This window comes from Notolepis coatsorum (assembly GCF_963971535.1).
Source record: "Notolepis coatsorum genome assembly, chromosome: 19".
NCBI classification, from domain to species: domain Eukaryota; kingdom Metazoa; phylum Chordata; class Actinopteri; order Aulopiformes; family Paralepididae; genus Notolepis; species Notolepis coatsorum.
Genome location: NC_140183.1, coordinates 72,345,828 through 72,373,327, shown reverse-complemented (window position 1 = coordinate 72,373,327; position 27,500 = coordinate 72,345,828). Strand labels below are relative to the sequence as shown.

General features: G+C 43.7%; 1 protein-coding gene across 1 annotated transcript in view; it reads right to left on the bottom strand.

The window, feature by feature from the left end:
- The window catches only part of znf804b (zinc finger protein 804B), a gene marked incomplete at both ends in the record, with an annotated part of 141,164 nt that overhangs the window by 45,203 nt on the left and 68,461 nt on the right, over window positions 1-27,500 (bottom strand). The window contains 1 exon segment of the mRNA XM_084336694.1: window positions 17,890-18,024. Coding sequence (XP_084192820.1) covers window positions 17,890-18,024 — 135 coding nt within the window.

The following is a 27,500-nucleotide window of genomic DNA, read 5'->3' as shown; positions in this document are numbered from 1 at the left end:
TTAGTCTCTCGGTGACTGACTACAGTTTGTTTGGACAGTCGCCATACACTATGTGTGTGCACCATACATGCGGTTGTGTATCCGTGTGTGAGTGTGTTCGAGAGAGATAGAGAGAAAGTGCATTACCAATTTTTTTTACATGACATGTGTGTCTGTGTTTCCAGCGTGTGCGCCCGTTTGCCTTTGAGTGTGCGTGTCCGTGTTTTCTCACCGAGCGCCACTGGCTATTGTCAGCTCGGCGCCTTGTGCAGCTTGCTTCATGTGTTCGCCGCTGGCTACAACAAAGCATTAACACTGGCCTGCAGTTGCTCCAATTCATTTTCAAAGAACAATGACAGTGAAGGAACAGTCATGTTTATTTCATGTTGCTCCGTGTGGGAGGGGAGGAGTGGGAGGCGGCTTGGATGGGAGATATGTTTGTAGAGGAATGTGTGCATGGCTGGGTGCACGAGAGTGTGCCTTTGTGTGTGTGTGTGTGTGTGTGTGCTTTGCTGTCACTAGGGACAGCTGTAGGAGATTGCACCATCATCAGTGTAGCCTTCAGCTCGTTAGCCCACAGGCCTGAAGACATGCGAACAGAGCTGAAAGCAAATTCATTGGACCTTCTCCTAATAGCCTTTTGGTTTTGTCTTGTCTGAATTGGAATAACACAGTGGAATAATGTTTTGAGCTTTGAGCCATCAGTTTCGTGTTGAAATAATAAAGAAAATGATAAAGATAAATAATAATAATAATAATAATGATAAATAATAATAATAATAATAATAATAATAATAATAATAATAATAATAATAATAATAATAATAATAATAATAATAATAATAATAATAATAATAATAATAAGTCAAGTGATTTGAACCCTACACTGGACTGGACAAGGCGTTTGTCCTCAAACCATCTTGCCCAGAGTGTGGGTAATCTCATTAACTACACAAAGCAGACACACAGATATCAACTGGCTTATATGGCTTACAAATGTTGTTAACTTTAAAATGGAACTAAATCTTCCAGGAAAGATTCCAGAAAATGACACGTTTTTTCCTTTTTGAGGAAAGGATGTTTGTCATTGATTGGACAAGCTCGGGGAACATGATTCATTAAAGCTTTAACAAAGAGAATGTTCAACAATAATATATCATATCAAATATCATTGTCAGATGTACTTGTGATGGTATAATTACAGTAAACAAATGAGACCACTGCCGAAACAGTTGGTAGCCTAATTCTCGTGATCAGACCACGTTTCCCCCGTAAACCCCATTGCTTGCTGTTCCAAATGAGATTTTGCCCCCCCCCCCCCCCCGCCATCTTCCCATATAGGATTTGTTTTGGAGAAGCTACAAGAGGGTAAACAGCTCCTTCTAACAGTAAATGTGGAGTTATGTTTGTTGTTGAAGCAAGTTTTATTTGGAAAAGCTCCATTTGTGTCATAATGCCATCCAGCAGAACTCCTGTTGATCAGACTTGTTCATACAGTCTCATGAATTATTTTTCATTCTCATCTGTGTCATTGTGTTTCTGCAGTAATCGCGGGGGTTGTCTTTCATATTAGCTATATTTCTTGAGGGGGGACAATAAATATATTACGTCTTCTCAACATTGATGGGGACATGTCCCCTGTAACCCCCCCTAAATCTTCGCCTATGTGTGAACGTATGGACATTGAATTAAAAATGATATGTTGATGTTGAAATCTTACTAGGAGTTCCTTTAAATATCAGAGTTGACCGTCTGTTTGTACATTCATAAAGACACCAGAAATTATTTTTGAAAGGGCTAAATCTGTTCTAGTTGGCACAATTTACAGACCGCCAGACCAAAATGGCTTTTATGATGTGTTGGATGCGTGCTTAGCTGGAGCTGAGGATGCAGAAATTATTCTTATTGGGGATTGGAACACGGATATGCAACAAAAAGATGCACCCGTCTTCAAATCCTACAATAGGTTCTATAACGTTAATGGATTGCTCAGCACCTGTTCTGCACTGTACTTCACTTCATGCACGTGCACTGAATAAAAAATTCCACCATGTACCTTTACATCCCAACATCCGTCTGACCACACCCCCTTCCGCTTACCTTCATAAGCAGGTGTGTGGTCACCTACTCGCCTCCTTCTTCACTTTCACCACAAGGAAGTGCCTTTGGTAGATCCCCACTTGACGAGGTTGTTAGTAGAAGAAAGTTGGAAAACAAGAGATACGTTGACATCATATCTTTATTTTCTCTCTCACTATTTTCGAGAAAATACGCTGACATGCTTCCCAACTACAATCCTCCTTGCTGCGGCTGGATGGGGTAAAAACCCTCCAGCAACACAGCTGGACTGTAGGACGCACCGACTGTTGTGAGAAGCGGTGGTTTCCAGGTTGGGTATGTACTGTTTTGCTTGCGAGCTCTGGTTGTTGTTGATGCTATGGGGGTTAGCTAACAATTTACGAAACGCCGACCCCAGGCTAGGGTCCTCTGCTCGGCTTAAAACGGCGGTCGGAGGATCTTGGCCTGACGCCCATGATGGCTAATCTAGTGGCCCGCGCTAGGTTCTGGTGATCCCACAGACAGACAGTATAAACACATACAGACACAGGCAGACCCACAGACAGACAGTATAAACACATACAGACCAGTGGCGTCGTTAGCCCTGGGCTTCCGGGGCTTTAGCCCCGGATGTTTTTCTCCTAGCCCCGGATCTAAAAAAAAAAAAAAAAAAAAAAAAAAAAAATTTTTTTTTTTTTTTTTTTACTTTTTTTTTTTTTTTATGTCAGCATCCCCATTGTCTGTGCTGAATGTTTGTTAGTGTTTGGTATTTTTTGTTGGTTTTTAGTACTTTTAAACATTTTTAGTAAGTAGTTTTCATTTGATCCTATAATTCTTTCATTCACAGATTTGTGGACTTTTTTTTTAGTGTCCTGAAAGGCGCCTTATAAATCAAATGCATTATTATTATTATTATCATCCAGGAGGGAAAAGACACTTTGGATAGTAGGGACTGCATCTCTGCCTGTCCTGACCAGGAAACACTTTGCAACTGTGATCTCCTCTGGCAATAGTTGGATATTGTAATGTGTGGCGAGGGGTTGCAGCAATTCCACTGAGAGAAACTGGTCTGAGGCTGGATAACATGCCTGTATGCCTCTCATAAATTGTTATCCAACTCATGAGAACCTGCTCTCAAGCTCTTGCAGCATTCTGTCGACGACTGGATAGAACAGTCTCTGTCTCAGCTGATCTCCTGAGCTGAGGTCTGAGCTTGTGCCACAAGATGACTCAACTACATACTCGTCCATCCTTTTCTGCTTCCTCCTTTGGCTGGTAGTATGTTCCTCAATCCAAAGGCCATTACATATGGCCTTTGTCCTGTCATACATGTCCACTGCCATCTCTGATGTGCGATAACCTTTGAGTGTGTCCTGCACTGTGCTTTTAAATAGTACAGATATTGAAGATGTGCACTTTAACGCAGCAGCACCTGGAGCCATCCATACCCATGTCCAGTGTCCTATAATAAGCTTTAATCGAACCTCGGATAGTCCGGTTGGTTTGGGGTGGTGTGAAAGCTCATTCACTCTTGCAAGTGAACCCTGCTGCGGTTCATTTGAGATGTGAATGCAAAGCGGACCAAAGGCAGGAAAAGACCCAAAAATCGAATCTTTTTTTAATGAGAAGACTGAAACATATGTATATAATGAAACACACAATAGTTTTTTTTCGATTGCCTAAGCATGATTTTGAAAACGGGGCCCGGTGTTTCAAAACACACAATTAGCACAACCACACACACAATTATCAGAACACCTCAGATCCTTTGCTAAATTAAACACTTGTCAAAACCATACACTAATTTTGTTACCATATGAAACACACGTTACATAATGACTTAATTCTGTTTGAACCAGTTACACACACTGCTGTGCTTAACCTAAAACACATTTAGCAATTCTACTTCTCAGTGATTAGAGTACTGTAAGTGAAGTACGCAGATAATGTGCAAATATACAATAAATTCACCAAACACTACACAAGACCAATGCTGTAGACTGATGAAAATATAATTTATTTATCTACATATACCCAAATCAATGATGCAGACTGATGAAAAAAATAACATTTTCTCTCCATATAACCAAATCAGTCAACATTTCAACATGGAGAATCACAACAATACATGTCCCAGTTTTCATGCTACTATGTGCATAACACTGTAAGCTCAGCAAATATCAGACAAACATAAAATACTGTATCCAGTACAGGTTAAAATTACAGTAACACAATTTTTTTTTTTTTTTTATTTAAACAGAAAATACTAGACATTATCTCTTTGCCTAGCTGGATCTGGCAAGATAATTTTTTGTTGTGATTCTCCATGTTGACTGATTTGGGAAAATGGGAGAAAATTTATATTTTCATCAGTCTGCATCATTGGTTGTCTTGTGTAGTGTTTGGTGAATGTATTGTATATTTTCACGTTCTCTGTGTACAGTACTTCACTCTCCTTCCATTTTGGTTGAAGACAGGTGAACTCACCTGCTGCATTTTTATAGTGCTTAAACCTGATTGTGTATCTACAATTAACTGTGTTTTTATTTTGTTATTGGTGTATATGTGTATGTATGTACAGTATATGTATATATATTATATGTATATATATGTGTATATATGTATATTTGTACTCCTGTTGGGGCTTCTTGGACCAGATCAATGTTTTATCTGGCTAAATAAATAAATAAATAAGAAACTGATGATTTGGTCCTGTTAACTTTGAATTTTCTAGGGACTGCCCATATCCCTCTCATGGACCTGGACCTCACTTTGAGAACCTCTAATGATTCTAGTTATTCAGTATTCATCTCTAATTAATCTAAAATTGCGTATTTCTGTGCTTAAAAACAAAATTGGGCTGAAGCCCCCAATGTTTTCTAACCCTAAAAACGCCCCTGATACAGACCCACAGACAGACCCACAGACAGACAGTATAAACACATACAGACCCACAGACAGACCCACAGACAGACAGTATAAACACATACATGACACAGACAGACAGTATAAACACATACATGACACAGACAGACAGCATAAACACATACATGAGCGCTAATGGAGACATCAAGCAGCCCGGTCCTCATTAATCATCTGAGCGCCCAACAGTCTCAGTCGTGTGCGTGTGTGAATCCTACACCCGCATTCCATGTTGTACATAGAAAAACACTGATAGAGAGTATAACGGCTAGGCCGTGGAACGTGTGTATACGAGCATTACTGCAACTAACACAACAGTGTTGTAGTTCAACATTACTTCGTGTGTAAGCAACAGACCATACAACCAGCTTCTACCTGCATGTGGAGCGTCAGGCCGAGATAGAAACCCTTCTATAACCGAGTGAATTCTGCAGACCTTGCTTTAATCTCATAACACGAACGTAACTCATCCATCAATGTATACCAATGTAGATTCACACTTTTCAACCTCATCATATTTTGGTGAAGAAACACACAGTTTGTTTAACCAAAAAATACAGTCCCCCTTTAGGGGACTTTTTATTTAATCAACAAATAATATGAGAGGGCCGGGGAGGGGTAAACAGTGGGGACCGCATGGGGAAAAAAGTCACTGTCTAGCGGCGTCTGCTGCCTCGAGCCGCTCTGGCTTTGCCACCCCGAGAAGCCCCGGAGGGACGGTAGGCAATCGGTTGCTGGTCTCGTCGATCCCTACCGTCACCTCCGGTCGTAGATGGGCCGGCTACAGCAGCAGCACCGTCTCTCCTCCTGGCCTTCGTCGACGGGCCAGCAGTGGCGATGGAGGCATTGGCAGCCACGGCGGAGGAACCTCGACGACGCGGAAGCCTTCTGACTCCACCCGCGATGACGGGAGGTGGAAAATGGGGTTGGAGCACGGATCTCTCCTCTGCCATCTCTCTGCATGTTGAGGTCATCAGCTGCAGGGCCTTCCCGAACAGTCCAGCATCGGAGAGGGTGGCCGTCAGAAGAGGAGACCTCTTCTTCTCCGGCACACGGGCCTGCTCCAGCCAAAGGTGGCGCTGGATCAGAGTAGCCAGGGCGCGCACTTTCCCAGAGGCTATGGCCTGCACCTGGGTCAGATGCAGGACAGCTCCTGCCGCCTGGGTGAGCTGATCATGTTGTACCTCCGACCGCTCCGTGCCGCCCGTCATTATCCCGGATACAAATCTAGCCAGCTGTGCGATGTTAGACGCAGCAGCCAGCGATTGTGTACCCGTGATGAATGACTGGTCACTCCAATACGCCAACCGCCTAGCCGATCTTCCTTGAAGAACCGGCTTGCATAACGGCTCCCACACCACATCCGGACAGAGGAGAGCGGCCATCGGCCTATCAAGCCGTGGCACACCCTCTCTCATACCTTCAACCAAACCCACCACCCGCGTAACTGGTCCGTAGGCGGGAGTGAGGCCCATGATGTGGGACACCACCTGGCCCCAACGAACATAGGCCCCCATTGAGGGGAAAAATGGGTAGACAACGTCCACCCCTCTCACCGGGCGACGCTGCCAGAGATGACCTATTAGATCATTGGGGACAGGAGCAGGCAGTGGCTGCGGCACGCCGTTTGCAGCGGCCGCCACCGCCATAAGCTCGGGGAACAAAGCCTGCAGTTCCCCCTGCAGACTTTCCTCCACCGAACACGCATCCCTCACATGCAGCAGGCTGCGACTGGTTAAGGAGCCACAGTCTGATGTGGCTGATAGTAGGGCATCCTGCCGAAGAGGCCGAGGGGTTTCCCTGACATCCTCGAACAAGGCGCCCCAAGGAGACATATCACCCCCCTCCAGTGTTACCTGGACGGGTGGGATATTCGTCTCTACTGGGCCTTCAAACAAGATCCCGTCCGCCTCTACCATGCAATCCTCTGTTTTCATTGGACAGCTAGAGACCGACGCATCCTCGCTGGTCTCCAGCAATTCCCCAAACCCAGGCCGTTCACGTCTGCAGGACACCATCTTGCGACGGGACCGAGCAGACGCAAAAAGCTTGCGTCTCAAATCCTCCGGAACCAACGGAACCGGCCGTTCAACAACGGACGATTCCCCGGAACCAGAGGAACCAGAGCCAGGACCAGGCCATCGCAGAGTCGACGGCACCGGTGCACTGGCTCCTCGGAGAGGCAAACTACCCATCGGATGCCTACCGGGCATGGCTGCCGACCACGAACGCGGCAACAGCCCCGCACCAGAACGCACGACGGAGGCGGGAATGGAGAACCGCTGGTGAAGAGTGGTTCTACGACTCTCCGAAGTAGACATTATGACTTCGATTTTTCTCTTGAATATTTATGAGAGAAGAAAAAAATAAGCACAATGTAAACTCGTCTCAACTTTCTTCAACTAGCAACCTCGTCAAGTGGGGATCTACCGAAGGCACTTCCTTGTGGTGAAAGCGAAGAAGGAGGCGAGTAGGTGGCCACACACCTGCTTATGAAGGTAAGCTGATAGGGGTGTGGTCAGACGGATGTTGGGATGTAAAGGTACATTGTGGAATTTTTTATTCAGTGCGCGTGCACGAGCGAGGTACAGTGCAGTAGTGACGCAGAGCGGGGCCATACGATACAGAACTAACACTCAACAACGAGCTTGTGTTTATAACCTAATTGGTTTGGCACAACTTCTGTCCAAGATTCCCTTTGGGCAACATTCAGTTTTCAGCTTAAAATCAGGAGGTTTTCCGGGAGCTCCAGGAACACAACCTCTCTTCGACAGTGTTATTATTATTATTATTATTATTATTATTATTATTATTATTATTATTATTATTATTATTATTATTATTATTATTATTATTATTATTATTATTATTATTATTATTATTATTATTATTATTATTATTATTATTATTATTATTATTATTATTATTATTATTATACATGTTTTTATTTTATTTTATTTTCATACATAAAACAGAACATAACAGTACAATAATAATAATAATAATAACAATGACAACAGCGACAACAACAATAATAACAGTAACATGAATCATAATGACCTTGACAAGAGACAGACAAACAAGAAAAAGTAAAATAATAAAAATAAAAATAAAAATAAATGTGGCTCAGGCACTAGCAACCATGTTTGTGTATCCTTGAGGTGGCTCTTGAGGATTCGGATCCCTGCCAGTGTTAGGACAGATGTACTAAAATAGACTAAGTGTGCGACGTGTGTGTGTACAGTATGTGTACTATATGTGTGTTTTACCTATGTGCTTGTGCGTACCCTATGTGTGCGTTTTATGTGTGTGTGTTTAGTAAGTCTTGTGCATTTTATGTGTGCATGCTTCATGTGTGTGAGTGCATATGTGTTCTGTGTGTGTGTACGTGCGTGTGTTGTGTGTGTGTGTATGTGGGCATGAACACGTTTGCACCTTTACAATTGTCATGAGACCCTCAACAACGATACCAGCATTAACAAAACAACACAAGGCAGCATTGGTCCACAAGGAGGCTATGGGTAATGGGGAAACCCACCAAGTACAGTGGCAGACAGTGCAGGCCCGATACGAGACAGATATGGGTCCCATATTTCATAGAAAGTGTCCAGTTTAGAGTGCAGCATGCACGTGATGTATTCACAGGGAATGCATTCCATTATAATATTGTACCATGACCTCTTTTATGGGACCTCGTCCTTGATCCAGAACAACAGAATGTTTTTCCTAGCAGCAAATGTCAACAAATTGAACAGTCTCCTATGTTTGAAATTGGCAATATGAATATCTGGGAGGCCTAGTAAGAGGCAGAGGGGATCCAGTTCGATGGGGGTCTGGAATATATCAGATAGTTCCTCTACGTCTACGATGTCAAACCAATAGCTCTGGAGCTTTACAAAGGACCAAAAGCAGTGGACGTGGTTTCCAATCTCTATCTTGCATTTAAAGCAGAGTGGGGATGCATTGGGATCCATTTTAATCTTAAGGGCAGGGGTAATATGAATGCGGTGTAAGATTCTAACTTGGATAGACTTGGTGCGGTTGCAAACAGAGATATTTCTTGCTTAGGTCCATGCATCCTGCCAGTCCTTGTCCGTGATCTCTATGTCCAAGTATTTTTCCCAGGACTGTTTAGTGACAAGGGAAGATAAAGATGAATTAAGGTTTAGAGTACTATAGAAGATAGATATTTGTTTTTTAGGAATCTGCAAGGAGAGGGCTTTCTCCACCTGTGAGGTGGAACTGTTAATTAACAGTGAGGTGTCCTTGGTGATAAACTGCCTAATTTGTAAGTATTTAAAAAAAGAAAGGACATTAGGGTCTGGCCATCAAACAAGTGGCCAAGATCAGTTATGCCCTGCGTATGCCAGGTCTTGAAGCCGCCGCCAATTTGGTCTGACTTAAAGTCAGGATTGCCTACGATCGGGGTAAGAGGAGAGGTCAGCTTAGCTCGGCCCTCCACCTTACGGACAGTCTTCCAGGCCTTGACGGAGCATAGTGTGATGGGGTTAGAGCATATTTTCCTAACAGACTTAAAGTCGTTGATAAATAGTAGGTTCCACAGGGTTGACTTAGATTGTGAGGATTCAATGTCTAGCCAGATTGATAGTGGGTCTGATCTGAACCAGTCGACAAGTACCCTAAGGTGTGCTGCTAGTTGGTAATGTCTAATATTAGGTAGGTCTAGACACCCATTTTCACCATCCATCTGTAATTGGGCCATTTTCATACACGGTTTCTTCCCATTCCAAATGAATGAGCTTAGCCAGCCTTCTAGCACCTTGATAACCTTGTTTGTCAGCAGCACTGGAATAATTTGGAGAGGGTATAATAGTCTGGGGAGTACGTTCATTTTGACGAGGGCTATCCTACCCAGCCAGGAGATTGGTAAAGGGGCCCATCTAACTAAGTCTGCCCTTATGGTGTCTAAGAGGGGGGGAAAGTTGGCCTTAAACACATAGGTGGGTGTCACAAATACTAAGTAAACAAAGCCGGAGGGCGACCAGCGAAATGGGAAGGGCTCGGGCAGAATTGGGATGGATTTAAGTGTCCCAAGTGGCATTACTTCGGATTTGGAAAAGTTTATTTTGTACCCCTGAGATGGTTCCAAATGTGGAAATCATGCAGGTTAGACATGGAATGGAAGAGTCAGGTTTAGATATAAAGATCAGTACGTCGTCCGCGTAAAGAGTGATTTTGTGCTCCCTCTCACCCACCCTAATACCTGAGACCGCGGCTGACTGCCTAATGGCTAGTGGTTCTATGGCCATATCAAATAGTAAAGGGCTAAGAGGGTCCCCCTGGGGGTTCCCCCGTTGTAGAGGAAATTTGTTAGACCTAAGCCTGTTAGTCAGAACCGCCGTCATCTGTGAGTTGTAAAGAACCTTGACCCAGTCAATAAAAGTGTTTCCTAGGCCAAATTCAGCGAGGGTTAGAAACAAATATGGCCATTCTACACGGTCGAATGCCTTCTCCGCGTCGAGAGACAGAACCACCGCGGGGTGGTCTATCTCACGAGTCATTTGGATGATATTAAGGAGCCGTCACATGTTGTCGGTAGAGTTCCTACCCTTAATAAAACCAGTCTGATCTTCGTTAATAATGAAAGGGAGCACTTTTTCTAGGCGCATGGACAGGATCTTGGAGAGCAATTTTTGGTCAGATTTAAGTAGAGCTATAGGCCTATAGGAGGCACACTTTTCAGAGCATTTACCCTTTTTAAGGAGAAGGCAAATATTAGCCTCCCGTAGGGACTGGGGTAATATCCCAACCTCAGAGGAATGATTAAGCATTGCCAGCAGGGGATCCAAGAGAATATGACCGAATTCCTTATAGAATTCCCATCCGAAACCATCCGGGCCCGGAGCCTTACCAGATGGCATACCCTTAAGGGCGCACAGAGTTTCTTCCTTCGTAATTGGGGCGTTAAGGAGCAAGTTCTGATCTTTCGATACCTTAGGGAGGTGCAAGTCAGCGAAAAAAGCTTGTATGTCAGAGAGAGCACCATCGGGTCGTTCAGTCCTATCGAGTTGGGCATAGAAAGAGGCAAACTCTTTATTAATAGTTTTGGTGTCAAAGGACCTGACCCCGTTTGAGTCCGAGATTGAGGCTATTACTTGGGTGTCAGCCCTCTTTTTTGCCAAGTTAGCTAGGCACCTGCCAGGCTTGTCACCGTGTTCGTACATTCTCTGTCTGGCAAATTTAAGAGAGTATTCGGCGTCCTGGATCAGAAGAGTGTTTAACGCAGTTCTGGTGGCCGTAAGCTCTATAAGCACAGCCGGGGCTGGGTTTGAAACATGTTGATTCTCAAGGTTGGCTAGTTTGGATTCAAGAAGTTTGCATTGTTCATTTTTCTTGCGTTTCTTGGATGATACGTAAGACATAATCAGTCCGCGAGAAAATACCTTGTATGTTTCCCAGAGCAGAGACGGGTTATCTGTATAATGTGAGTTAATTGAGTAGAACATTTAAAATTCCGATTTGAAATAGGAGACAAACCTATCATCCTTGAGGAGGTATGGGTTAAGACGCCAACGTCTCGACAGCGCCCTCTCTTCTGACAAGGAGTAGACCAGATATATAGGGGCGTGATCCGACAAAACAATACTTCCGATTGTGCAGGACAATACTAGAAAGAGCTTAGAGGAAGGGATGAAGAAATAGTCTATTCTACTGTTGCTCTTATGTGGGCCGCTAAAAAAGGTGAACTTCAGTTCGGATGGGCAAAGGGTTCTCCAGACATCTGAGACTCCGATGTCTGTACATAGGGAGGAGAGCATCTTTGCTTGCCTAGAGGGGGGAGCCAAACTGGGTCGGAGTTTTTTTCAAGAGACGGTATAAGGTGACAGTTAAAGTCTCCGCCCACAAAAGCATTCTCAGAGGCCAGGCCATTAAATTCAGTAAATACTTTGGATAGAAAGTCAGGGGAGTAGCCTGGGGGACAGTATACATTCATAAATGTAATTTCTTTACCCTTAAGAACCCCTTTGATAATCACATAGCGACCTTGGCCATCTAAAGAGTAAGTTATGAGTCTAAAGGGGAGATTTTTATTGATCAGTATGGCCACTCCCCTACTAAATGTAGAATAGTTTGTGGCGAAGACCTGTCCCACCCAACTCTTTTGGAGTTTAGCGGTGTCGTTGGGTCCCATATGGGTTTCTTGTAATAAAACAATAGAAACATTCTCCTTCTTCAAAAAAGTCAGAATCGCCTTCCTCTTCGCTAGTTTCTGAAGACCTCGAACATCCCAGGAGCAGAGCTTAAAGCTCTCAGAGTTAGCCATAGCCATATAATATTAGGGGGTGTGTAGACAGAGCAGACCTGGAAAGGCCTGTGGGCCTGCCAAATTCACTTATTTTATACACTAAGCACATGTACCTTGAGCCATACATAAAACAAATATTAATGACATTAAAAACATATAAAGGTGTGGGACCAGTGGGTCTTTCCCCAACATCACAGGGACTTACCAACATTTCCAGAAACTTCAAACCTACCATTCGTAGAACCATCTCTCAGTGGCTAACTGCCAACTCCCCTATACACAAGTGCCTCAAAGTGTAGAGTAAACAAGAAAATTCAAATTGAACCATAAGATATCAGTAAGGTCAACGACTGGAGCCCAGAACTAGTGGTAAAAGGGGGGGGGTTGTATCTTTCAAGCATGTTGCAATCGGACAGGCGTGCAGTACATCCACCAGGCCGGGAGGGGGCGATACTTTGTCCGTAGGTCTGTTATCTCCCATGGTGCTGGTTTGACCTTGTGCGATTAGGCCTCCACGCGGGCACCTGTCGACAGCAGATATTGACGAGTGCTAGCTGTAGCGGGTGGCTAGCTGTATGTAGCCGACAAGGCCCAGCTGGCGCAGTCACGATACCCCAGTTTGTTAAATGTGCAAGCAACAGTAAACACATCCCGGTGGCAATGAACCAAAACACGGCTGGATGCTGGTGTAGCGCGTAAGTTATAAGCGTGGTAGAAATATCCTAAACAAAATAGGTCCCGTTTCTTCCGAAACGGAACGCTAGCACTTAGTGCCCCCAGCCCGTGGCATGTGCTATAGCCATGCAACAGTACAAAAGTCATATACAGCAGAATTGTCCCCCCCCACCCCTTATGTCAGATATCGAGAGAAAAAAAAGATAAACTTCCAGGCGAAGCTTAACGTCAAGTAATCATCCATAACTACATATGTGATAAAATATTAAATGCCACCCCGCTCTGTGTGATAGTTGTAGCAGAATGCTAACGGCCCAGAATCATGCTACTACCGCGTCTGGATCTGATGAAGCCGATGTCAGATCCGCGTCTGGATCTGGTGATGCCGGTGTCGGGGCCTCTTTGGGCCGGGTCTTCAGGAAGTCCACGGCGTCCTTGGGTGATGGTAGATGTATCCTCGTGCCATCCTTGGCCTTGATGACACGTTTCGCAGGGAACTGGAGCGATGGTTTAAATCCTCGTTTGTACAGGGGCCCCATGACATCTTGGTAGTGTGATCGCTGCTCGACCACCTCGGGGCAGTAGTCTTCGAAGATTGAAATTGGTTTCCCTCTGTATGTCAGATTCCCTCTCCTTTTACGAGCCTCCAGGATGATAGCCTCCTTAATCTTATAGTGGTGTAAGCGGGCGATTACTGCCCTAGGCCTGGAGCCGGGCGCTGGTTTGGGTGTTAGCCAGTGGTGCAGTCGTAATATGGGAACTGGTAACACGCCACGCCACGTGCACGCGCGTGCGGGTACGTGCATGCGCACAGAACTGATTTATACACACACACGCACGCACACACACACGCACACACACACACACACACAAGCGCATATACGCAAGTGCAATCTTTCTATCATACAAGCTCTTCTTGCTCTCTATTTGTGTGAATGTGCGCGTGGAAAGCTGGCGCGCAGCACAGACGCTTGATTCAATATATCCGAGCCACATTAGTATTCACCTCCACTGCCTGTGTCACACAGAATGAAGGGGGAGATGCATTCAGATAGCCAACACCCAGACACTTAGTCTACCTGCGCTTTTTGTTATGTAAAACGGTGGCCGGGTACTTAGTCACAACGAATGGATACAGCGCATTTTTGTGTGCGCGTACACGCGAGTACACATCCGTGCGCGATCGCGCATACTTCTGCCTCAGTGATCTGGTAACACGCCGTGTAACCGCGTGTGACCACGACTGCACCACTGGTGTTAGCATCCTGTGGCATCGGTCGAGCTCAGGTGGCGTAGCGAGGACGTCTTTCCCCATGATTTCCACCAGGATTTCTGCGAAAAAGACACTGGGATGGTTGCTGTGCAGGGATTCATCTAGGCCCAGAATGTGTATGTTAGAACGCCAGCTGCGCGACTCAACGTCAATTAGCTTGGTTTTTAGCTTGCCGATGATTTCATCTTGAGCTGTGCATCTGGCCTCCAGCTCTTCCATCCTACCAGACCATGTATTCAGGCCGTCTTCTACGGAGGCCAGGCGTTGAGTATGGTCTGCGACCGCCAGTTGGAAGCCGTCAAGTCTGGATTCGAGCGAGGCGGCAAACGTTCTGAATTGCGTGGTGAAAGCTAGCTTGAGTTCATCCATTAGCTTAACCATGGTGGGCCCATCCACAGGGCCGGTCTCGCTTCTTAAGACTTGCGCAGCCATTACGCTTTTTCTTCTTAAATTTTTATGGCCGAATAAGACAGGTAGAAATATGGATGACGCATGGTAATGGTTCAATTATCTTGGAATAAAAAAAAAAGAGGCTTCTTAAAGTAAAATAAACGTTTGGGAGTCACAGCGTGGCTCAGAGAGGTCTACCCCATTCTCGACCCGGAACCGGAACCGTTATTATTTTGTTTTGAAGTGACCCTCTCTGCGCCGCCCCCATGCCTCAAATAGTTCCGCCATCAGCTCTATTTAAAAATATTTCTAAATGTTCAGTTGCTATTGCATGCACTTATCTGTGTTTCATTACGCATGTGAGTGCATGCTTACCAACTGTTCGCCTGTTTTATTGCAACACTACTATCACCGACATCTAAGAAGGGAGATCCCCCCTTGAACGGCCCTTCTAAGGTTTCTCCCCTCCACACTGCCTGTGGTGCATTTTTTTCCTATTGCTATAGATTTTAGTGAGTTTTTCCTTACCTTCAAGTTCAAGTTCAAGTTTCAAGTTTCTTTAATAGTTGTCATACAGAAGTACAGAATACTTTTATACAAAATGCTTCTTTCTGTTACGCTCCATAGACTGTGCTAGACAAAAGATAAGTATGAAATAAAATAGTATAGCATGTAAAAATAGAAGTAAAAAATAGAAGTCACGTACGTAGACACAGTGTTCAGTATATACATATGTACAATGTTCGATGCAGAATAGAAGTAACTGAGTTACCATACAATATACAATATACTATGCAATATACTAATATACAATATACTATATAGTGCAAAGCAGAAATGGGATGAGGTACAATTTAGGTACAATTTACAGTAAGGTGTACTGAGGTATGGGTTGTAGTGCAAATCCTTTACCAATAAATATAAAGTGTGTTTAGGTGTTCTAAAGTGTGGAGAGTGGATGCTGCAGTGTGTTGTTTGTTTAAAGTGAGTGCGTGCGTGTGGATGTGTGTGTTTGATGGTTGTTGCATAGTGTTATTGTTCGTTGAGCAACCTGATGACCTGGGGATAGAAGCTTCTTCTGAGTCTTTCTGTGCTTGCCATGAGACTCCGGTATCGCTTGCCTGACCGCAGCAGTTCAAAGAGGCAGTTGTTTGGGTGGCTGGAGTTCTTGATAATTCGGGAAGCCCCCCTCCAATTGTGAGTTCGGCTGAACGTGCCACTCTCTGTAGTCTGCTACGGTCTTGTGCGGTGCTATTCCCAAACCAGGAGGTGATATTGCCAGTTAGGATGCTCTCTATTGTACATGAGTAGAAGTTCTTAAGGATCTTCTGACTGACTTGGAACTTCCTTAGGCGCCTTCGCGTGGGGTAACGTCACGGTGACCAAATGCGTCCACATTTTTATAGGATTCTATCACATTTCATAACAATAGCGAATATTACTTACCCTGCGCCGTTTTCATTGAGGTTTCTTACACATTAACGATGTTTTATTTGTCCTATATATGCGGATAACATTTAAAATCTTAAATTGTACCATTTTGTTTCCCTTTAGACAACAAACATTATGCTAATGATGCACTTTTGTTAAGATAATTAGTTTACCATTCGCGGTCACTGTACTGAGGTTGCATGAATAGTTTACCGCTGTTCAGATCGCGTCAAAGAATAGACACGTCCCAGTGACCTGTGACCTGTGCTAAAGGTCTTGGGAAATGTATTGTTGTAGTTTTCAACATTTTCACCTTTTAATTTTAAACCAATGCTGCCATCTACTGACAACAGAAAGTGTTGTGTATCGTCACCTTGAGAGGCTACCCTCGCACTTCCGTAAACACCGTCGCCCAAAACACATTCTAGAGATTCCCACTTTTTACTGGGAATGGGGCGTGGCCGTATTTGGTCCCAGACAATAAGAGTGACTGCGATTGGTCTACGTTCCGTTATGTCTGGGAGTATTGCATTCATTTATTTATTTTTGGACTCTATGGTGTTTTTGTTTTGTTCTTGATTTATTATGATGTTTTTTCTTGACTTATTTAACACTTTGGCGTCCGCAGTCTTGCGGTGCTTTATGCCTCAGAGGACTGCGGTTTGTTTACAAACCTATGTACTTTCTAAGAGATATATATATCATTTATATTATTGCTATCTGTCCATTCTCATTGTCACTTGAGTGCATAAACCGTGCCTTCATAATGGCTTAAAGAAAATAAAAATCCATCGGTTGGTTGTCATTTTATAGCGTCGTGAATATAAGGTTTATCGCGCCTTTCGTCTCGTCTTTTTTCTGGGGAGCTAGATAATAGGCTAAACGTTGGCGCCGTTATATCAAACGCCATTTCTGCTGTATATATACAAATGAAATAAAACAAACTGCGTAGCATCCGGACTATTACAGAGCATCTATGGGTGAAATGGGTGCGGCAGGGAACGCCGATTAGTATTATTGATTAGCAATAGAGTGTGCGTTCAATCAGCCATGTTCACTGATCATCACGTTAGGTTTTAAAACAATGTCCAATCCAGCTGTAATTTGGGGGAATAGTGTCCTACCGTCAGGCCATGTGAATAGTGTCCTACCGTCAGGCCATGTGAATAGTGTCCTACCGTCAGGCCATGTGAATAGTGTCCTACCGTCAGGCCATGTGATCGCCGGCAGTATTTCTTCATTAGTCATCGGATTCGGGTAGATCGATATGTACATTGGCTAATCATAAATCCCATTATTCCAGGCTGAAAAATACGTTCGGTAACTGGATAAAAGATGGAGGGTCTTCGTTTGGAATCGAGGCTCATATGATCCGCCCACAGGACTGTAAACGTTTTTTTTTTTTAAATCCCCTCAATGATACTGCAGTGGAGCGATGGCGCCCCTAAGCGGATCTGGCCGGTAGTGCATGTTTCGAAAATCAAATATGTGGGTAGGTAATGGATCTCGATAGCGGACGTTAATAGCATTATAAATATGGAATAAAACAATAACAACTTGCCACGAGTATATACGTGGCTCTGGTCCACAACGCATGGCACCGAAACACGTATATACTCGTGGACGGACGGCATAGTGTTAAAGAAGACGTGTCTGGCCCATGGGGACATTAACGTGTGTTGTCAGGCCTTACAAATACATTTTATTTGATTTGTTTTGATGTCTGCGTGTGTGTACTTGTATGTGTGGTCATAGGGGTTAATGTGGTTGTGTGTGTGTGTGTGTGTGTGTGTGTGTGTGTGTGTGTGTGTGTGTGTGTGTGTGTGTGTGTGTGTGTGTGTGTGTGTGGTGTGTGTTTGTGTGCGTAGCAACTTGTTTGTGTGTGTGTGTGTACCTGTTTGTGTGCGTGGTCGTAGGAGTTAATGTGGTTGTCAAACTCGTGGTGTCTGAGGTACTGCTTGTCACACAGCTCACAGTAGAACAGAGCTTTTACATCCTCCACAGAACGCACTGGTCTCTCTGCAGGCTCCTGGAGAGAGAGACAGAGTGGGGGGGGGGGGGGGGGGGGCAGAGGAACAGAGAGAGAAGGAGATAAAGAGGGAGAGAGAGAGAAATGGAGGGATTGAGAGAGAAAGACGGCGCAAGTGAGAGGCAGAGCAAGTTGGTGAAAGTTTCAGAGTGAGACATACACAGAATAATATAATAATGATAATGAGACAGAGAGAGGGAGAGAGAGAGAGAGTAAGATGCAGGGAGCAATATATCAAGAGAGAGAGGCAGAAAAAAAGAAGGGGAGAGAAAAACAGGGAGAGGTAGAGAGAGAGAGGGAGGGATGAGAGATTGTTAGCCATTTAGAGTGGATCTGCATCTGACAGACAGCAGTAATAGGCCCTGCATGTGCTCTGCATAAAACTTAAACAGATTCCCATTATGCTGCTATCACCACGGCTGTGGGTGAGAGGGGGTTGTGGTTAAAAGGGAACAGCTCTCACACAGAAACAATCACACGCGGTACAAGCCACTACAATAGATACACCCGTATCCCATGTCCACCACTGTAATGACAAAATAGAGTCTGAGTGGAGGAAAGCAAATGACAAATGAGCAAGGTTATATGAGTGAAACAAACTAACTAAAACGTAACTTTGACTTCTGTACTGAGTGTCATACATGTGTGCAGGTATTGGCAGACAACTGACATACTGTACAGGCTGAATGACAGACAGACAGACAGACGGACGGACGGACGGACGGACAGACTGATGGACGGGGCGACAGTGGCTCTGGAGGTAGAGCAGTCGTCTGGCAATCCGGAGGTTCCCGGTTCTATTCCCGCTCCTCCCGGGCAGCGTGTCGATGTGTCCTTGAGCAAGACATTTAACCCCTAATTGCTCCCGATGAGCAGGTTGACACCTTGCATGGTTGCCGTCGGTGTGTGAATGTGTGAGTGAATGGGTAAAATGTGAGGAAAAAAATTGTAGAGCGATTTGGATAAAAGCGCTATATAAAAAAAACAGCCATTTACAATTTACCATTGACAGACAGACAGACAGACAGACAGACGGAGGGACGGACACCGGAGCTAACAGATGGAGTCCTGGGGATAAGTCTCCTGCGTGCTTACATTGGCCAGAGGGCTTCACTCATCCGTGGACATACACAATCTTGTGTACAGTATGTGTGTGAATTTGTGAGTAAGCGTGTGTGTGTGTGTGTGTGTGTGCGTGTGTGGTGTGGCTTGTGTGTGCACTCACGCCACGCTCTGCCTCCAGAATGTAATTTCCCTCAGGCTAGGGGCTGCCAATAAACACTATTGAATTCTGTTCCACACTGACATGATGGGAATTTAATTTGAGGTTGTCACTCTCTCTCTCTCTCTCTCTCTCTCTCTCTCTCTCTCTCTCTCTCTCTCTCTCTCTCTCTCTCTCGCCCTCCTCTGTTTCCTTCCCTTTTGTCTCTCTTTTCTCTTCCCGGTGCTGAATCTCTCTCTCTCTATCTCTCTCTCTCTCTCTCTCTCTCTCTCTCTCTCTCTCTCTCTCTCTCTCTCTCTCTCTCTCTCTCTCTCTCTCTCTCTCTCTCTTTCTCTCTCTGTCTCTCCCTTTCGCTGTCTACTCTCTCTCTCTCTTTCTGGCTACTCTCTCTCTCTCTCTATGTCTCTCCCTCTCCCTTTTGCTGGCTACTCTCTCTCTCTATGGCTACTCTCTCCCTCTCTCTCATCCATCTATCTCTCTCTTTTGTCCATCTTCATCTATCTCTCTCTCTCCATTATCTCTCTCTCTTTTTCTCTCTCTCTCTGTTTCTCTCTGTCTCTCCCTCTCTTCTCTCTCTCCTTCCCTCCCTCCCTCTCTCTCTTCCTCCTGTTTCCATCCCTTTGTCCATCTCTCTCTCTTTCTCTCTCTGTGGTGCTGACTCTCTCTCTCTCTCTCCCTCTCTGTATCCATCTATCTTTATCTCTCTCTCCCCTCTCTCTCCCTCTCTTCTCTCTCCCTCTCTCCCCCTCTCTCTCCCTCTCTTCTTTCTCTCCTCTTTCTGTTTCATAACCCCACCTCATGCAGAGTCTATTGGCCCCAATTTGCCCAGTAATGTGGCTGCACACAGGGAAGGGAGGAGAGGGAGATGAGAAGGGGGAAAGGAATATAGTGAGTGGAGAAAATACCTGCTTGCCCCCCTTCCCTCACACACACACACACACACACACACACACACACACACACACACACACACACACACACACACACACACACACACACACACACACACACACACACACACACACACACACACACACACACACACACACACACACACACACACACACACACACACACACTATGATGTGTCAAACATTTCACAAACACACACACCAGCCCACCAAAGGCCTCACTTCAGTAAGACCTCTAAGATGTGACCAAACCTCTGAACGCACGCGCCAAACATTTACATAGACCCACAATGGAGACACAGGCACTACACACATGGGTGACATCGTTTTTGTGCTGGCAAAGGTAATTTCATATAGATGTGGTTTTTCACACCTTGGAATTGGAACATGTAGTCTAATCTCCTGTGCATACATATGCCACGTCAACACACTACACCTCACACTGGAGCTACACCAAGGTTTGTGTGCATGGTCAGCGCACAGCCTGTGAAAATATCCTTCTAGCAGCTACACCAGGAAGGACAAGCGCGGGGATCAACGGTGACGAAACCAAGATGGCAGCTTAGTGAAGAGGCTCCCAAAAACCATGCACGACTTTAATACAAAACCCTTATATTTAATGCTAACTTCTTAGATAAAACTACAGCACCACTATGTCGTAACAACCCGTCAGTAGTTTGCCTGAGGTTTTTGGGCGAACGTGAACTGAACATACTGTATTTCCACTAGATTAACGTAATTGTGAACGTGTTCATTCTGGGCACTCTATCACAGTATAACTTCGTTCAAAATATTCACACACACACACACACACACACACACACACACACACACACACACACACACACACACACACACACACACACACACACACACACACACACACACACACACACACACACACACACACACACACACACACACACACACACACACACACACACACACACACACACACACACACACACACACACACACACACACACACACAATGGTAGGGGAAACACTGATAAATAATCACAGTGTGATGGAAATGCCAGTATTCTGATTGCTGTCTGTGGTTCTATATGGGTTGTGGCAATAATTTTGACAAATAATAGCATATTGAAAAAATAACTATAAACATTTTTGAAACCATGAACTTTAGTTCCAAATTTTGAATTATGAACTATTAACTGAACTAGTTCATTTTAAAATGTGTGAACTGTGAACTGAACTAGTTCATGTAGAAAGTGAACTTTCCCGAAGCAAGAATATTGCTTCAACACCCTCGCCGAGAGACAAAGAAGCTAACGCTAGCTACATAGCTAGCATGGCTGAAGTCCTCCAGGGAGGACAAGCGCGGGTTGCAGGAGAAGCAGCGACCTCAAGCAGCCGTTCATCTCATCATGTGAATACGAGTGGGTCTATTGTAGGCTACACCATATAGCCTAACACTTGTTATAATAATCAGCATTGACCATATTGATAAACTGAAACTCCGATTCGACGTTACAGGAAGCATTTTGTTGACATCTTCCACACGTCGCATTTGGTAGATAAAGTAATAATCGACAATCATCCGAGCGCTATCGCACACTGTCGTATAGAAAGGTACCATCTTGAAAACCTGTAATTCTATGCTACAGCAAACATTAAACATTCACCATAAACATTCACTTTAAACACGTTTTAAACACTACACCACATTTTATCTATTTATTTTTACAAATGTCTTCTACCTCATTTTTGCATTTTGTAAATTTTAGTTTTAGTTTTATATTGTATATTTTGTATAGTGTTTAGTCTTTCTTTTTTGTCACCTTTTTACTGTATGAATCTCAGGAGCGTCATACAGAACCAAGCATTTTACTGTAATCTACATGTACCTTATATGTGACAAATAAAACAAAACGTGAGTCGACATGCCTGTTTCTCCGAGCACAGCTGCAAGGCTTCCCCGTGTCTTCTCCCTCGCCACTTTATCCTTGTACCCCGGGTCCCCAGGAGCGTATAAAAGAGTAGCCTTTGGTTTTCAACCTCATAAATTAGCTGACATTCGTCAATAGCAGGCTGGCAGGTCGCCAAGCGGCGCCTGGACGGCTGACAATTTATTATCTGAATTGGAAATGCTTTTGCTTCGATTCCTATTTCACACAGCGAGGCTCTCGCATATGCAATCAGACCCGCACGCCCTGTGCAGCTGGTGCAATTGACTACAATTGCAGCTTTTCAGTGGTGTATTAAGCAACGCTGTAATTTCTATGCACGTAGGGAATGTCATGCACTTAGTGTATCCACCCCCTGCATTACACAGTGGTGGAATATAACTAAGCATTTTTACTCAAGTACTGTAAGCTACTTAGGTACAATTTCTAGCAACAATTTTGAGTATTAAAATTTTTGGGAACTTTATACTTTTACTCCACTATATTTATCTGAACCCATCAGTTACTAGTTACTTTGAAGAAAAATATTTTGCATAGAAAACATGACAAAATGTACGAATATTATATACTTTCACATTTGAAGCACATCAATTTCAAGAGGACGTAATCAGAGCAGCATAACTGGACCACATACCACTTTAACATAACCTTTAATCAGAGCAGCATGACTGGACCACATACCACTTTAACATAACCTTTAATCAGAGCAGCATAAGTGGACCACATACCACTTTAACATAACCTTTAGTCAGAGCAGCATGACTGGACCACATACCACTTTAACATAACCTTTAATCAGAGCAGCATGACTGGACCACATACCACTTTAACATAACCTTTAATCAGAGCAGCATAAGTGGACCACATACCACTTTAACATAACCTTTAGTCAGAGCAGCATGACTGGACCACATACCACTTTAACATAACCTTTAATCAGAGCAGCATGACTGGACCACATACCACTTTAACATAACCTTTAATCAGAGCAGCATAAGTGGACCACATACCTCTTTAACATAACCTTTAGTCAGAGCAGCATGACTGGACCACATACCACTTTAACATAACCTTTAATCAGAGTAACATAACTGGACCACATACCACTTTAACATAACTGTTAGAGGTCAATTTGAAGCACTGGAATACACAAATAATTTTTTCAATAGCAAATACTTCTCTACTTTTACCTAAGTAGAATTTTAATGGAGGACTTCTTTGAATGGAGGAACTGTGTACCACTGGCATTACAGTCGATAGACAACTAGGTGCGCGCATGTGTTGTTAGCGGAGCACGTGCTGCATTTGGTGCATCGACACACCGACATGCCTAACCTAGAACTTTATACCCAGAACGCTCATTGTGTTTCCACTCCTCACAACAACAGGGACCACTGTGTAGACATTGCTGCATGCATTTGTCACGGACACAGTCGTCCCCCTGACGCTACCGTGTACCGCGTACCATACAGAATGGTATACCATATACAGAGAAACCTTTCCTTTTGTTTCCTATAAGATAAGATAAGATACGATATTCCTTTATTGATCCCCTTGGGGAAATTCAGGCATCATAGCAGCATGGGGGGGGGGGGGGGGGGGTACAGGTAGTAAAACAACACAGTATACAGGTAGTAAAAAACAACACAGGCAGTGTAAACAATTTGATCAATATGGTCAATATAATTTACTATCTGACTAGCTGAGGAATATTCACATTATTCACAGTGTCACATAAGGTGCAGTATGCATGAGGTAGTGTTATAATTTACTATCTACTGAGTATACATTATTCACAGTATCACGGTATCCACTGAAGTATACATTATACATTATAGAGCCCCAGAGTGGCCATAGAGAGCGAGAGAATACAGAGGGCTCTTTTAACTACATTGAGCAAAAATCTATTCACGAGATACTATTAGTTCTCGCTTGTTGTAAAGTGCCTTGGAAAAGTGTGCTGCATAAATGCAGTCCATTTACCATCCATTGTGAGCACGAGAAAGGTGCACTGTGCAGCAGTGTTGTAGTACTCGAGTCCAGGACTGATTTTCAGGACTTGTGACTCGACTTAGACCTGAGCACTGATGACCCGGACTTGGACTCGAGCAAATCTCAGGGCATTGAGTCGGAAACCGGCGCATATTGACAGGAGGAAGTGGAGCAGCCAAAAGTGAGTGTAGTCTTTTGAAGGAAGATACCCAGGGCTTTCGATGGGCTTTCAAATTTCGAAAAGCTACACTATCCAGCTCACGCCAGCCCCTGTCAATCATCTGACTTCTGGATTTACTTTTTTATTTCTCTTATTTTTCTGGATTATCTCCCACAAACCTAAACGTTATTGACATAAAACAGAATGCAGTTAGTTTCTCTACCTTTCTGTGAACGTCTAGCAAAAAACAGTGTTGCAATATGATGAGAAATGGTGGAGAAATTATTAAAAAATGTAACTGTATTTACAGTAGATTTCATTCACAGTTTGTGAATCACGCCTAGTGATACTAAATCCAGATTGAACTCTGCCATTGGAAAGGGGAGATTTGGCCCGATCCATAGATGTGCAACTTGGCCATATTAAGGTAATGTATAGGCCTGATATTCTATATTCTATAATCATATTTCAAATTGCATGTGTCCGGATGGCAGAATTCAGTACTGTATCTACAAAACCTTCTGTTTAATCATCTTCCCTTTATTCATTTGCTTCGATTTTTCAGGTCTGGTAAATTTTAGCATGGCGGTATTCACAGTCAAAGATAAAAAATAATAATAAAAAAAAATGTATATTCTCCTTTGGTTCATTACAATTTACTCAAGCCTAGTAACAGACACAATCTTTCTGACACTGGGAATATATTCCCTGAGATTCATAGATGTCCTAGAATCAGATACCAAGAACATGCAAATGGGCCATTTAAAAAAAAGTCTGTAAATGTGTATTCTACGTTCTTATGGAATGAGTGACATAAAAAAAGAAATATTATAATAATTTCTTTTTAATTAATTTTTTTTTGTATGGATGGAAGAGCCACACATTGACGGGCAAAGAGCCGCATGCGGCTCGCGAGCCGCAGGTTGGCCACCCCTGCCCTAATAATTACTACTACTACTACTACTACTACTACTAGTACAGTATGCGCAAAAAAGGTAACGTACAGCTCTGAAAGTGAAAAACAACATTGGTTGTCTGTGTAAATGTGTGAGCTAAGGACATGACCCTTGTATATGTAACCATTGCATGCACACATTAATGGATATGTTATTTCTTTATATGAAAATCCCCAGAAGCAAACAAATTAAATATTGAAATTGATTTAATTAAGTTGTTTATTTATTCAAGAAAAGACAGTATGAAACATATAGATATTTATGACATACCAGATAAAAAAAAATTAAAAAAGAGAGTATACATTTGACGTAGAAACTGTACCATTGGAGGAGGGGGGGGGGGGGGGGGCGCGGGGGGGGGGGGCTGTACATTGATTGTGATATTAAAGAGGATTTTGATTGCAGTATTTTATTGTGAAATAATAATTAAATTATGTGAAATATTCCTATGCTATTGTGAGATTACAAAATCTGATGTGATATTACAGAGGATTTTGATTGCAGTATTTTATTGTGAAATAATAATTTAAATGACGTGAAATCAAAGGATACTGTCTTTTTTACATGTATTTGTTGGGATATTACAGGGGGCCTTGATTACAATATGTCACTGTAAAATAATACTGTTAAATGTTGTGAAATGCTGGTTAATTTTTACAGTGTATATGCTTATTAGTTGTTGCCGTTTATATAATCATTGATTTCAATGCATTTTTAATGACTGGAATGAATGACTTGGCCTTGTGTACTGCCAAAATTATTTAATTATTTAAAGGTCACATATTAATAATAATAATAATAATACTTTCTTGGATTTGTATAGTGCCTTTTAGGAAACCCAAGTCGCTTAACAGAGGGGGGGGGGGGGGGGGGGGGGCAGCTAAGGGGAAGGAGATCAGAGGAACAAGGTAACAACAAAGCAAAAAAAGAAAAGAAAAGAGGGAAATCAGGCAGAGTCATTTATAAATTTGGTGAAGAGGTGAGATTTGAGTTGGGATTTGAGTCCAGGGATGTAGCACTGCGGATGTTTGGAGGGAGGGAGTTCCAGAGGGTGGGTGCGGCAACAGAGAAGGCTCTGGGACTGACAGTGCACAGGTTGGTGGTGGGGATGGAGAGGAGACCGGAGTCAGAGGACCGCAACCTCCGGGGTGGGATGTAGGGATGGAGGAGGTCAGCTAGCTACGGGAGGCAAGGGAGTGAAGGGCTTTGTAGGTGATGAGGATGATCTTAAAATTGATGCAGGACTTGACTGGAAGCCAGTGGAGGTGGATGTTCTGGACATACTGCAGCCATACTGCATCCAGGTTTGGAGTTCAGAAATGCAGGACTCAATGTGACTGAGGGGTGGGTTGTGAAGGGATTGTGTGCTGATGTATATTTGGGTGTCGTCAGTCAGCGTAGCAGTGGAAGTTGAGGTTGTGTTTACGAATGATGTGACCAAGGGGGAGAATGTAGCAGATGAAGAGCAAGGGGCCGAGGACTGAGCCTTGGGGGACCCCCTGTGTGACTGGGGAGGGGGAAGAAGTGTGGCCGGAGAGGGAGAAGAATTGATGTCTGTCAGTGAGATAGGAGGAAAACCAGTCGAGTGCTGTGCCCTCAACACCCAGTTGGTGCAGCCTTTGGAGGAGGATGGAATGACACACTGTGTCAAAGGCTGCACTAAGATCGAGTAGGATCAGGATGTTGAGGGTGACAGAGTCAGCGGAGATGAGGAGGTTGTTGATTACTTTTACCAGTGCAGTTTCATAGACAATGTGGGGTGCTTGACTCGTGTGAAGAAAATGGTGACATTCACAAAATGGTGGCTTGTTTGTAAACATTCTCGTTTACCATCAAACGGTTATCTAAAATTATGTTTCTGATAACATTTTAGGTGGAAAATAAGAAATGCGATTGCTGGACCTTACTTCATATTTGATCTGCAACACCTAGTTTGACCTAGTTTGACCTAATCTGACCTAGTTTGGCCCAGTCTGACCTAGTTTGACTTAGTTTGACCTATCGTGACCTAGTTTGGTGAGTCAGGCATAATTTGTGTGAGCGAATTATCCAAAACGTGGGAATGAATTGTATCTCATTCATTTGTGGCCACGCAATAAGAGCATTTAGAGTGCTTGCATGCAATAATACTGTAGCTTGCGCAAGCAATAGCATTTTGAGTGCTCAGTGTAGTAAAACGTGGCCTCGATACATGTTCTTTCTCTCTCTATGGCCACACCGGGGCCTCTGTAATTTCCCAAGTGTTTTGATTAGGACACACACAGCTTTCTTAATATAAGTTCTAGGTTAGGCTTGTTGGTGTGTTGG